At 39.7% G+C, this 13,317-nt stretch overlaps 1 protein-coding gene across 1 annotated transcript in view; it reads right to left on the bottom strand.

Moving 5' to 3' along the window:
- SETDB2 (SET domain bifurcated histone lysine methyltransferase 2) overlaps window positions 1–13,317 on the bottom strand; it is a 47,415-nt gene that overhangs the window by 33,276 nt on the left and 822 nt on the right. Inside the window, exons 2-12 of the mRNA XM_077174670.1 lie at window positions 12,808–12,867; window positions 10,365–10,487; window positions 8,868–8,933; window positions 8,193–8,295; window positions 7,019–7,588; window positions 5,419–5,538; window positions 4,247–4,416; window positions 3,282–3,504; window positions 2,320–2,401; window positions 1,271–1,364; window positions 267–595 (exon numbers count right to left, since the gene is read on the bottom strand). Coding sequence (XP_077030785.1) covers window positions 267–595; window positions 1,271–1,364; window positions 2,320–2,401; window positions 3,282–3,504; window positions 4,247–4,416; window positions 5,419–5,538; window positions 7,019–7,588; window positions 8,193–8,295; window positions 8,868–8,933; window positions 10,365–10,487; window positions 12,808–12,867 — 1,940 coding nt within the window. The remainder of the gene's footprint in view (window positions 1–266; window positions 596–1,270; window positions 1,365–2,319; window positions 2,402–3,281; window positions 3,505–4,246; window positions 4,417–5,418; window positions 5,539–7,018; window positions 7,589–8,192; window positions 8,296–8,867; window positions 8,934–10,364; window positions 10,488–12,807; window positions 12,868–13,317) is intronic.

The raw sequence follows: 13,317 nt of genomic DNA, 5'->3' as shown, positions 1-13,317 counted from the left end.
AATGAAGAGAAATAAATTATTTATATACCTGCAGATGAGTCTATGAACTATTTGTCTTAGCTGGAGGTACTTGGCAATTGAACAGCCAGTGTGACCCAACCTACTGTCCTGTCACCTGTGATGGCAGGGAGCACCACATGTGCCTTTCTTGTCATGCACCCACCACCCATACTGTTTATGTGCAAAAACTTTCTAGTCTAAGCTTAAATAAGTAAATGATGTATTTGCAGAGGCAACAAAGAGAACCCATGCAATTTAATACTTACATTTAGAAAACGACCCACATTTCCTTCTTTTGTGGCATCCAGTACATAAATATTTTCTTCATTACTGTTCTTGGGAAGCATGCCATCATCCTCAGACTCCTTACAAAGTGCATCATGTTTTGCCTGCCTGCTATTTTCTCTGCAGTCAGTTTTTAGGGGTGCATTGCTGGATGGCCTCACAACACAGGTGTCATCCAGCACACTGGACTTGCCACAATCAACACCCTGCAGTGACAGACCCTTTTTTTCACAGCCTGCACTCTCTACACCAGCAGAGTCAGTCTGTCCAATGTCCATCAGATGTTCTTCCTTCTGCTGCTGGGTGCATTCTGTCAATGGACATATATGTTATTTCTCAACAGCAGCTTAATGCCAAAGCCTTTCCCTTGTTTGACCCCAAACTCTTAGCCACCCACTTTTCCCACATCCTCCAGAATCTAAGGAGCTTCCTTGCTATCTACAAGTCTATAACACAATTTTTCCATGTCTCTCATCAATCCTCCCAACAAATGATTGTTTCCTGCTGTGATGCCTAAAGCACTTGCTCAAGGTGCCTCTGAGTGATCTAGTGTCTCACTGTTCTCAAATCCCATTCCAGACTGACTTTTCCCACATAGCATTTTTTATCATTCTCCATCTTAATCCCCAAGATAATCACAAATTGTAATTAAGACAGAAGCAAAATGGATGTGCAAATAGCATCAGTTTCACACTGCCTCTCCAGCTTGATGTCCCCCCCCGCCAGTGCTATATCCTGTTTAATTTTTGTTGGCTGGAACAGGTACTGGGTGTGACACAACAAGATCTGCAAGGCTGACTTTCCCACAACTGCACAGTATTTGAGAAGCTGCTGTCTGGACAGTTCAACTTGTCTCAACATCTATGGACAGCATTGTTCTACTCTAAGAAGTGGCCTGCCCACACTGTCAACATTAAAGTCTATCCCGAGATGGGACACAACTGTACAAAGCATGCATACATACAATAGAGCTCTGCAAACCCACTTTGTTTTCCTTTCTTTGTTCCACTGGTTAGTTTTGTTTTGCTTGGCTGATGAATCTGAGAACTATCATCTTCATCTGAGCTGGCACTGTGGACCTGTGTATCAAATGAAAAGGCTGTGATGTGCTGCATGCAACTCTGGGCCAAAAGAGCATAGCAAGTGGCTTTTAGAATTCCAAGGCTGAAGTTTCAAAGCTATTGTAATGCATAGCTGTGGCTGAATTTAAGAAGTTAATACATTTACTGCAATGCAACGTTTATCTTAATTTCAAATTCTCCTTCATAATAACCAGGAAAGAGTCCCCCAGTCATTAAGACATGTAACTAAGTGCTTAAGTCCCAATTATTTTACTAGAATTTTAAGTTGCTTAGCCAAATCCCAAACATGCTTTTTACACAGTTTCAATGAAATTACCAGATGTGGCAGAATTTCTGTCTCATCACAAAAAGGCAATTAGTTACAGGACCACTAGCATGGACAGCGCTGCAAAATGTTTGCGTGAAACTTCCATGTGTATTTCTTAAGGTCAACGAATCCAGTAAAATCTACAGCATAAGTTTACACAGTTTTCCTCCTCTGCACATGTTTGCAGGCAACACTTCACACTCATAAAAGGTCAGGAGTCACATTCAGGTCAGTTCTCCCAACTCTGTTACTGTATGAGAAAACTGCATAGACATCCTGGAATTCCCTTCTCTCCCTGCTGTGCCATTCTTTGGGGAGACAGCACAAAAATATTATCACTCTGACCCCCTAACCCTGTACACAAGGGGTGCAGGGGGAGAATGATTACTTCAGGCTCTTGAGGAGTGTAAGTGAAGGAGGAAGAAGGGAAGGCCATGAGAGTAGGTAGTGCTGCTCCTGGGAAATGCACTGAAGGACTGGAGAGGGGATGGGGTGCAGCTTCCAGCATGACAGCCTAGCTCACAGTGGGACCCAATCTCATGAAGAAAGGTCATTAGAACTATCTAAACATACAAGATGAAAATATCAAAGTTAATATACATATTCAACACAGTGAAAAATGAATCTGTTAAAGCCACTTATTACCATTTTTAGCTGGTGATTGCGAAAAAGTGTTCTAGTTCCAGGCCTTCTCACTGCTGCATTACTTGAGTTCTTTTGATGAACCCTGCACAGAAGGGTCAAAAGGAAATGATAAAATACAAACAGACCCATGAGTAACTCTCACAAGACACATTTCTCTAACAGTCTCTAGTTCCAGTCTCTTCTCTAGAAGGAACTACAGCACAGCCTGTGGTCTGGCCTCATCCCATGCTCTGTGAGTATTTTGTTTTTAATTGAGAACCTAGGCTAGGTTCTTTATTGCATTTGTAAGAAAGCAGTTGCTCAAACTTTTTTGAGAGATCAGCAGCTGCTTTTATATTCTTTTCCAGTTGTCATGCTGAGAACCAAATTGTCTGTTGCTTTACTATTATTATATCAGATTATCTCAAAATAGAGCACCTACAGAGTTTTGCCTTTTCCTGCTACAACTTTCAACAGTTTTGACAGTACAGCTTTCAACTAGGAAAACAGATTCACTGCAGAAGTGAAGTGCTGTCAGACTCTTAGCAGAAGAGGTTAAGGTTTCTGGCAAGAAAGGTTATGTTACAAATAACAAAAGGTTTAGAGACTGGGAGCAAAGGGCAGAACAGCTCGTGGCTGATGTATTATCAAACCCTTCAGTGTCATCAAGTATCTTTAAACAATTTATTTCAAGTACACTTTAATAATTCTTTCAAATTAGCATTCCCATTAACGCCCTGAACAGATCAAGTACACCCAAGAGATGAACTGAATTTCTAGAAAATGCCAAGTGGTACACATAAGTAAAATTAATATAGAGGAAAAACTCTGTCCACTAGAAGAAATAATTGGGAATTTAAAAAGAAGTTCAGAAAGAAAGAACACCACCCTCATATGAGGACATACTCTAAGTGATACAACAGAATTCCTAGATTAGCAGAATATTAGCTTTTTTATGCTTAAGCTTACTTTGATAAACTTACAGAGTTGATTTATTTTCATTATCCACAGTCTGAGACAAAGAATCCTGATTCTCAAGAATGTCATTTTTGGCAGTCTGCACTAGTTCAATCACTGAGTCTGAACGACCAAGGTCAAGTTTTCTTTTTTTGAAAGAAAAGTCATGGCCTCTATCATTCACTGCACTTTTCTCCTTCAGCTCTTGCTCACTATCTTCCAAAACTTCAGCTCTGCTCATTAATCTGCCTGAAAGAAAAAGAAAAGTTTTATTGGTATTTTTTTTAAATGCTTGTTTGCTGAGTCACACTCACTAGCACAGGTCAAACTTACATTAACAAATAGAAGAGCATTACTTGGGAAAGCAAAGCATGAATGCTGTCTGTAATTCTATGATGTCAATATAGGCTGAAGTACAAACTGAATTAGAGAAGGGCATGTAGTAATAAGACAAAGGACAATGGCTTTAAACTAATGGAGAGCACATCCAGATTAGATATTAGTAAGAATTACTTCATTGTGAAGCTGGGAGGCACTGAAACAAATTGCCCAGAGAAGCTGTGAGAGCCCCATCTCTGGAAATGTTCAAGGTCACTCTGGGTGGGGTCTTGAGCCACCTGGTCTAGTGAAAAGTGTCCCTGCCCATGGTAGGAATGCAACTGGATGTTTTTTAAGGTCCCTTCCAACCCAAACAATTCTATGATTTTAAGATTTTTACTGAAGGAAAATTAGCCCTGGCATAGGATGCACTGATTTGTGATGGAAAAAACCAGCACTCTGAGATAGCTTTTGCTCCATTTGTTTGTCTCTCACCATCTCATAGCAGAGCTTTTCAAAGTTCTTACTCATATTGATCATATTGCAAGTTAAGATTACATTGACACACTTCTCTTCCAACCCTGTATTTCCCTGTTCTCAAAAAAAATCCAGGGCACACACCATGGGAGAGGAAGAATTATGCTACATGTCTTCACAGGTCCTCTCCTGCTACCTGAGTAAGTACAAACAAATGTCCCCTTGTCGATGTCATCCAGGCAGCGGACACCCCAGCCCTTCTTCTCCGTGTTGAACACTTGCAGCCTGACTTGAATGCCATGCTGTACAACTCTGTTCTGACACATCAGCTTGTCACACCTGCACAGCACACTACACTCATAAATCCTGTTCAGAGAAGAAAAACAAAGCACAACATAAATGGATGCATGAGCATAACAAAGTTCCTGTTATTAATTCCCCTTCTAAGCATCAACAAGGCAGTGGACTGAAATATAAAGACTCTGGCTAGAACTAGTTGTGTAGCAGTGCTCTGAAGCTTGTGACTTTATTGACTGCTGGTTCATTAATTTTAAGAGTCTGTCTGCCAGATTTTGCATAAGTATACCTAAGATTACATACATTTTGGCATAAGAAAAACAAATGCTATATTTTTTGTTTTATAGGAATAAATCACACAGAAACAGAAATCCCTAAGAAGCACCTAATTCTATACTGAAACTGATTTTAGCAAGACAACACATGCCTGGACTTCATTGTAGCTGTCCATGCTAATGAAGCATTTCCAAAAGGACTCATAATTGTGGCTTTTTTTGCATCTGTTTCTGGGTTCTCTGACAACTTTAATTCTGCATGTCAGCCAAAAACTAACATCACACAGAGGACTGAAAGGGGCTCCTCAAGCCTGTAGATTCAAGCCTTTGGCTATTGCAGAAAGCTACCTTGCATAATTCCTCTCCTAGACACCTGAGAGTGTCATCTTCTCCAGGCCACCTATTAATCCACTGGGGCTAAATAAGAGAAAGGGCAAACACTTGAAGCATTGGATGGCTTTTGGACATTCTTGGAAGAGTCACCCATAACCAAATCTGGCAAAAGCAGCTGGCTGATGCATCTTTAGGATTCTGGTCACTCTTCACACTTCTCCTGGACCTTGACCTAAGCTGTGAAAACTGTAGGACCTGCAATACAAAAGTTTTTTTTTCCTCCTTTAATTCAAGTCACAATAATTATTTTTTATCATCCTGATCTGTCACTAAAATTGTGACAAAAATGGAAGGTTTCAGTAATCCAAAAACTCCAGATATTTTAATCCTGTGGCACTTAGACTGAACTATTAACTGCTGTTTTATTTGTATGCTCTTATTTTACCTCTGTAGTCTTTCTTACCCACTAGGAACAGGTCCCTCCAGTCTCTTGTAACGGTACCCACGGGATCTTTTACTACTTGGAGACAGAGAAGTTTTACTACAACCTCTTGCTGTTAGCTGTAGGCATGCACATTTTGACCTAAAAATAAGAGTAAAACATCTCAGAATGAATTTGAAGCAGTATAAATCAATCATAAATCCAGGTAATTTGAAATGCACTTGACTATACACACACACACACACACACACACAGACACTTCCATATACACACCTGTATTCCCCCTCCCTGCTCCATTTACTCCACAAGTCTCTTGGCTGGTTACCTGTACTTTAAAATAACCATGTTCTCTCCACCCCAACCCCATTCTTCTGCCAAGCTCCTTAAATGGCACATTTAAACAGCTAAAGTACAACAGAAACTTATCATAGGCAGGACACTGTCAAATGGATCAAATGAATAAAAAACATCTCTTCTGGCACAGCATCCCAGCCTGTTTGCCACTACTCAGTTACCTTCCTCCCTCCTTAGCCCTCAAGAAGTGAAGAATTTTACACTGTGGAAAATTCAAGCAACAGTGTCTTCACCATTTTATGGCATGACAACTTCAAAGAGTCACAGTGATTGTGCAAATCCTAAACTCCAAAACTGCACATCAAAAGCATCTCAATTCTTGTGGGACTTCAGTGCAAAGAAGGGGCATGCTGTGTGCTTGCTGGTTCTCACCACTCAGCTGAAACTAAATTACTAAAATTTGGTTTCATTATACCAGGCTGTGATTTCAAGCTTTTGTTGGGTCATGAGCAACTATGTTGCACAGCAGCATGTGCAACTGCCCTAGCTATTAATAATACAAAATGGATGCAACACCAAATAATGCCTACAGAGAGAGAGAGATCAGACAAACATCCTTCAAGAAAGCAGACAAAAATACCACCAAACTTAGCATATGCTAACTGTGGCAGGTTTCCACAGGGTCTGTAGCTTAGTTACTGGGATTTAGAAAAAGATGAAAACAAGCAAGAGTATTGGAACTGCTCAGACCACAAATGTATTCTGTAACCACTGAGTTTTGTAGTTTCTATTTAGACAAGGGGAAGGACAACATGTAGATGTTGGGAACAAGGATGTTTCTTCATCTGTCCTCAGTAACCCTCTAAGCTCCAAATTATCTGATCTCTCAAGGCTGTCCCACCCCATCTACAGGATGTCATTTAACAGTAGGAACTGCAGCAGAAATTGTCAGGCAGGATCCTTCCCTGCCTGCCATGAAAACAAGCCTGTCTCTGCTGGCACAAGACTACCTTCCCTACTCTTTTTCCAAAGCCAAGATATCTGCTTGTCAGCTCCACCTGGAGAAGAAGCACTGCCAGTTTGGAAGAAAGGAAAAGGAACACAATAATCAGCCTATTGATCGCTTCCTTCTCTACAACAGAGGGTGGACCAGTGGGAGCACCCAAGCTCTGGAGAAGAGAAAGACACAATGGTGTCAGTCAACACAAAGCATGGCACAAGATATTCCAGCAGCGCTGGTCCTGTTTGATACTGCGCCTTCACACCCCACCACCCTGCTATTGAGGCATCATGTGTCACTGGCCTGAGATGAGATCTTTCTACCCACCTATCGATGCAGCCATCTGTGCAGTCACAGGAATCAACAAACAGGCTGGAGAGATTGTTGAGATAATATCCACGTGGCCACGAGGACTTCCGATACTTGAAATAAGGCAATCTTGCGTGGTCGAGATTGTTACAGAAGGAGATGGGCACAGACTCGGCTCCATCGCTAATATCGAACTCAAACACCAGGGGCTCGGGATTCATGGTGTTCCTGCCCAACAGCACATAGGTGTTGAAGGAGAAGTGATCTACAAATAAGAAATTGCACTCTGTTTCAAACAAGTAGTTCCGCACATCTCGAAAGCTTCTCAGACTCCGACCACAAGGAGCTTTGTAATTCACATCCAGCGGCTTCGAAAGGCAGTCTGCTTTTGCATGGCGTCTTTGGAAGTCAAACAGGATGGGGATCTTCAGAGGATTTTCGCCCTTGTAGGAACCCACTGCTCTGTTGGCAAGACATGCACTAGAGCACTTGTGGTTCTGATACTGAACAGTTAAAGGTAAACCTTGAATTTTGCTTGGTGCTTCTTTACTCCCTGAGCAGGTTTTTTCCACGTCCTCTTTTTCACTACTTGAAGTAAAAGAGTTAAAAAAAAAGAAGGAAGAGCAGCATCTTAGATAACCAGTGCTGTGTTCAGTTTTTTAGCAGTTCAATATTTTTAGCCCCATTGCTAGAAGCCCAAGGTTTCACATGGTACAATTGTCCTAACAACATATAAAGACATATCCAGTTACATTAAAAAAAAAGCTTCTTCCCAGAACTTACACGCTAAAACACAGCAAGGAAATTTTTAAAAAAAGGAACGATGTATTTACCCCCATCTTTCAAATCAGTACCTGAGGCTAAATACTAAACACAGAGAGACTAAGTTATACACCTGACAATCTGCACATTAAGGAAAGCCTGAGAACTGATGCTCAAGTCCTAACCCTGACAACAGTCACGAACCTTATTCACAACCATGCCCTATTCTGCAATGTTCTCATGTGGGAAATTAGACAAGTCTATCCAAAATCTCAGGTTTTCCACATAGGTCAAGTTAAAAACATTTTCACTTTGAAACTCGAAGGATTCAAACTGGGTTTAAAACACTGACTTTAGAAATACAAATTGTAGAACTCTCTCAACTGCAGTAGAAAATATGTCAGATAAGGAACTGAAAGAAGGCACTGACCTGTCAGAAGCTTCTACAGTATCTGCAGCATTGTCACCTGGAAGAAGAGGCCGCAGTTTGGGTTTGGTTTCCTGTGCACCATCTCCATTCAACTCATCACTTACTGAAAAAAACTGAATGTGAGCAAACTCTTCATCAAACCAGATTTCAATTTATGATTGAATTTACTTTAGTTGCTAAAGAGATAATTAACAAAACACATTACAAACAAGGCATTGCTATGAACTACAGCTAACAAAAGCTTGTTAGCAAGTGTCCCACTGAAAAACCTTCCATGTGGTTTTCCAAGTGACCAGAAAGAACACGCACATGAAACACATTTACAGATCTCCCTTCATTGTTAGAGATAAAAGGATGCCAAGCTATTACAGCCAGTGGAGCCATGCACAGGATACTGCTCACAGGCAGCTCGGGTTCATAAGGGCTTACTAGCTCAAATTCTCTTCCCATGGTACAGGTATTATACATATACACACAACCACAAAAATACAAACCCAGGTGAGAGTTCATAGTTCAGTACTTGAGGAAATTAATAATTAGGTTTTCCTTATTGTAAGGCGAATGGCCTTCTCAGATCTATTTCATTGATTTCAAAGAAGGGAATTGAGCTTCTAGTGAGTAAAACAGGACAAATTAAATCCACACACCAAACAAACACAATGGAAACGCACATACCATTTGGCAAGGTTAAGAGATCACCTAGATTAGCTTCATTCACCAGTGCCCAAGCCTGCCAGCATTCTATGCAAAAAAAACCAAACCAAAACAGATACTAAGTTGGATTTAAGTGATGATAATAGGTAAAACAAGGTGTTAAATCCTCCGCAGACACTTGTTTCTCCTCACTTGCTTACCTAGAGCATCTCAAGACTGATACTATTTGAAACGTGCTGCACCACAGACCTGTGCAGACACATCTAGGAATTACAAAATTGTTACAGCTCATAGCACTGTGAATTGTTGTGAATTGGCACTCAATATCTGTCAGCTTTTGGAAAGCTGCTGGAATGTTTCCAAACACACAAACTGGTGGCCTATAGTGGGAGCAATATATATCAAGACAACTTAGTGTAAGCTTCTACCTTGGTCATCAGACTGATCAGCTTCAGGCTAAGAAGTGCTGGAACTTGGCAGACTGAATTAATGCTACTTCTAAATTGGTGGAAATGGCCTTCAGATAGAAGAATGCAAGACACCCTTTCTGTCTCAACCTCTTACCCCATGCCATAAATATTATAAGCTGGCAGACAACTCTCAGCAAAATCCACCTTAATATTTTAGCTTGAAACCTTTACAGAAGGCAGCACTAAAAAATTCAAACTGAACTTTATCAAAGATTCATTGCATCATCTGGGGATTCAAGTTCAACTTTTATCTCTGTACTGCTTTGATATTTTGTTGTAACAGTCAAGATGTGGGAGCTCAAGAACAAAAAAACCTGCACTTCCAGTTTAGAGGAAGTGCTATATATATAATGCAGAGTGTGTGGCTATATTAGTTTAAAAGCATCTTACACCACTGTACATTTTCTTGCACAAAAAAAAACCCAATAAGGTCCACAGATTACATTTATATAGGTGACTTAGCAAAAAGAAGCAATTTTACTCAATTAAATAAACCAGTAAAAAGAAATCTGTGTACTGCTCCAAGCTTATCAGAATTATGATTTTAGTGTATTTTGATGTAGATAGAGGAAGCTTCTTTCCTTGAAATCAGGAACAATCTGAAATGCATTAGTGTCACATTTTTCTACTATTGTTTCATGTTATAATGGTGTCTCTGATAAAAAATAATACTGAGGTGATTATTATCCTACCCCAAAACCACTCAATTCACTGACAACAGCCTGAAAGGCTAAAACTTCTGATGATATATGAAACACAAGGCACTGCAGATATTTCATTACTTCTCAAAAATGAATATTTCAGTTCCATGTGCTTAAGAGCCATTCATTGTCGAAAAAGTATGCAGGCAAAACAAGAAAATAGCCAATTGTACCTGAAATTACTTTTCTTCTTTTTTTTTTTTTAAAGATATTTTTAAAGTGCTTAAAACCACCAACAGCTAAGTTATTAAAATTCAGAGATATCTGGATTATGGCAGATATCACACAGACCTACACAATGTAGGCCACAGCTACTCTGCAGTTTAATCACCACAAGGATTTCAAACCTTGGTTTGTTGCAGTTCCATTCTTGATCTTTTCCTTCAGCAAGGACAGCACATTTTGCAGCTTCTCAAATATGACATCCACTCTTCTACCTCCCAATTGTGTCCAAAATGTCTTCACATCACCTGAAATGCAAATTACCATTTACATCTCCTGAGAAGTCTAAAAACATGCAAACTCCCAGTGGACTATTCAAAGGCTCCCAGTCATTTAATTTGGAGTCATTTTTGAAAAAAACAATCAGTACAGCAGGATTCATTAAAACTCCAGAAGTCTACTCCTAAACCTAATCAAGAAAGTGAAACAGAAGTCAAGTGATGAACTGGAGTGGCTTCCAATGGTGCACAATGTTCCTTCAAGCAACTTTTTAAGCAGGTCACAAAAGGAGCTGTGGAAGCCTTTCTTCAAAGACCAGCAAATGAATCCCATTAAAAATGAATCACTGAAATTCACAAAAGCAACACAGGAGAATATTTTCAACTGAATGAACCGAATATTTTACTTGACAAAAGACACTGGGATTTTTTTTTCATAGCTGTAACCTCTCTTAGCTGCATAGGCTGACTATCCTGTCCCATCATTAGTTTTGGTAGGTTTTGTCAGGGAAAAAACTTTCAAATATATTTTCAGATAAAAACTTTAAAATATATTTTCAGATAAAAGCAGTTTGATAAATGTTGTTCAACAAGGGGTATCAGTTGAAATAACTAAGACACCCCATATATCATGCCCCCTTCCTCTATGAGAAATATTGATAAAGAACATTTTGTTTAAAGAAATGTTTTTTAAGCTACTGGTTTAGAACCTCTTCTCTTTCAAAGGTATGTATGTACCTTTGAGGTTCTAAGCCCGATCAAGAAGGGTCTTGTAAAAATTTTAGCTGTGCATCTTTGTCAAGGACTGTGAAAAGGAAATATGTTTCAGTGTGTCAAAAGATGATGGCAGAACAAAGAACCAGCTCTTTCTCAGTTAATTTTGCTCTTCTTCAATGACCAAACACAAAAGCATAAGCTAATCTGTTTTCCTACTCAATTTTTAGAGGTGGAGTCACCACTGTCACCACACTAGGTTTTACATTTCACTTTCAGAAAGCAAATCTCTGTTGGTGCTGGGATAACACCTTCCCAGCAGTCAAGAAATACTGCATTCCTTTCAGGCTCATAAATAATATTCCTTCATTTTTTGGCTTAGTGGAGAATGATTTCTGTCACCCAGGGTACCTGAAGCCCAGTGATGCTATGGCAGTGTGGTTACTCTCAAAAGCTCCACGACAGCAGAGAAAGAAGTAACAAACTTTGGTCACAACAACCCCTGCTGCTCATGTCACCAGCAGCTAAAGGCATAATATTTAATATCAACAGGAAATAATAAAAGTACTTTTCTCTTGTGAAATAGCTTGATTTGGCACTAACTCTCAACAAAATTTAATGATCTCTTATATTAACAGAAATTTTTTTAAACATGTGGAAAGCCTAAAGTCCAAGTACAGAAAAAGTCACAACAATTTTTGGAAACCTACACTATTGGTCCAAGGGACACCACCTGCCCTGTGCCATTCCCACCCTTTTGCTGTGCATGACAGTATCACAAATTTAATATAACAAAAAGTATATTTAATATTTGTGTTTAAAATAAAATTTTTAAAACACATTCAATTAAAAATATGCATTTTGAACTTCTAGTAATAAGTTTCTCCACTGCAGATTAAAACTTCTGTCCTTATTCATTACATGTTTTCAGCTATTTCCATACATTGACTAAATCTGGATAGCACTGTGGATGGATTAATTCCAAGGGTGGGTGACAGAACAGTTTCTTGTTTCTGGGTCCTCAGCTATAATAATGTGTAGGCTATAGGGAAATAAAACACTCACTTTGGAAATGCCCCCCCAGTTCTTATGCTGGAGTGCCCCAAAACTCCAGCAGCAAAAGCTTTGTTTTGCACAGAGAAGCAAAGATTTCATTTTTGTTCATAGTATAACTTTCATTTCAAAAAAGACAGATGTCCACATCACTAAACTCTCCAGTGCTAATGCTGCTACCACCAATCACAGCCAGAAGGACAGGGAATGAGCAGACACCAGATACATCTACCTTGTCAGCATTGAGAACCATCTCTCCAGCTGATGGATCAGGGTGTGCACTGGCACCTGGCTGGAGGGATTTTCTTTTCCCTTTATAGAATCCTTGTGACCACATATCTCTTTTTTCCCAGCATTGTGCAGGGCAGTGATGCTAGAGCAAGCAACAAGCAGCAAAGGTCAGGGCTACTTACTCCAGCCACCAGATAAACAAGCTGGGTGCATGTTTCCTGTAGTAGCTGCTTACAAACCTCTTACACCATAAAAGGAAAACTATTGTCTTCCAGTAGTAATTTTCATATCAGAAGCAGTGCCAAATATACATTCCTTTCCTCTTTCCCTCTATAAATGCAAATTATACTACCTTCAGTGCTCTCCTCCCTGGAACTGGTAAGGTTCTCCTCTTCAAAGAGGTCACACAGCACTGCAAGAGATGCAGAATGGACAAGTGAGTAAGAGATCGGGTGAGAAATTAAAAATAATTGTATTTACTGAGCTTTTCAAAATTTATACTAGTAAATACTGCAGTGGGCATGAGTGGAGGAGCACTGTGTGAGAATATGTTGTGTTGAAATAGTCACTCCCCTTTCAAACAGTCATCCCATGCCTTGTCAAGATCTAGCTGAGGAACACTCAAACAATAAGTGTGAGGAAATTTTTTTACTTAGGCCATTTCTTGCTGTCCTTCAAGCATGAAGCTGTTACAAGACGACCTGAACTTTCCAGCACATTCAGATGAGCCTCCACAATCACCCTGTCCATTAACTCACAGTTGGGTTTTTCCTAAATTGATGTGCTCAGTACAGCAGTACTATAACTAAACCAATTTATTTAGGGGAAAAAAAGGAAAGCTGTTTTTAAGTACATAAATTAC

The sequence above is a fragment of the Agelaius phoeniceus genome, chromosome 2 (assembly GCF_051311805.1).
Source record: "Agelaius phoeniceus isolate bAgePho1 chromosome 2, bAgePho1.hap1, whole genome shotgun sequence".
Lineage (NCBI taxonomy): Eukaryota > Metazoa > Chordata > Aves > Passeriformes > Icteridae > Agelaius > Agelaius phoeniceus.
Note: the sequence above shows the minus strand (reverse complement) of the source record. Positions and strands in the feature narration are given on the sequence as shown.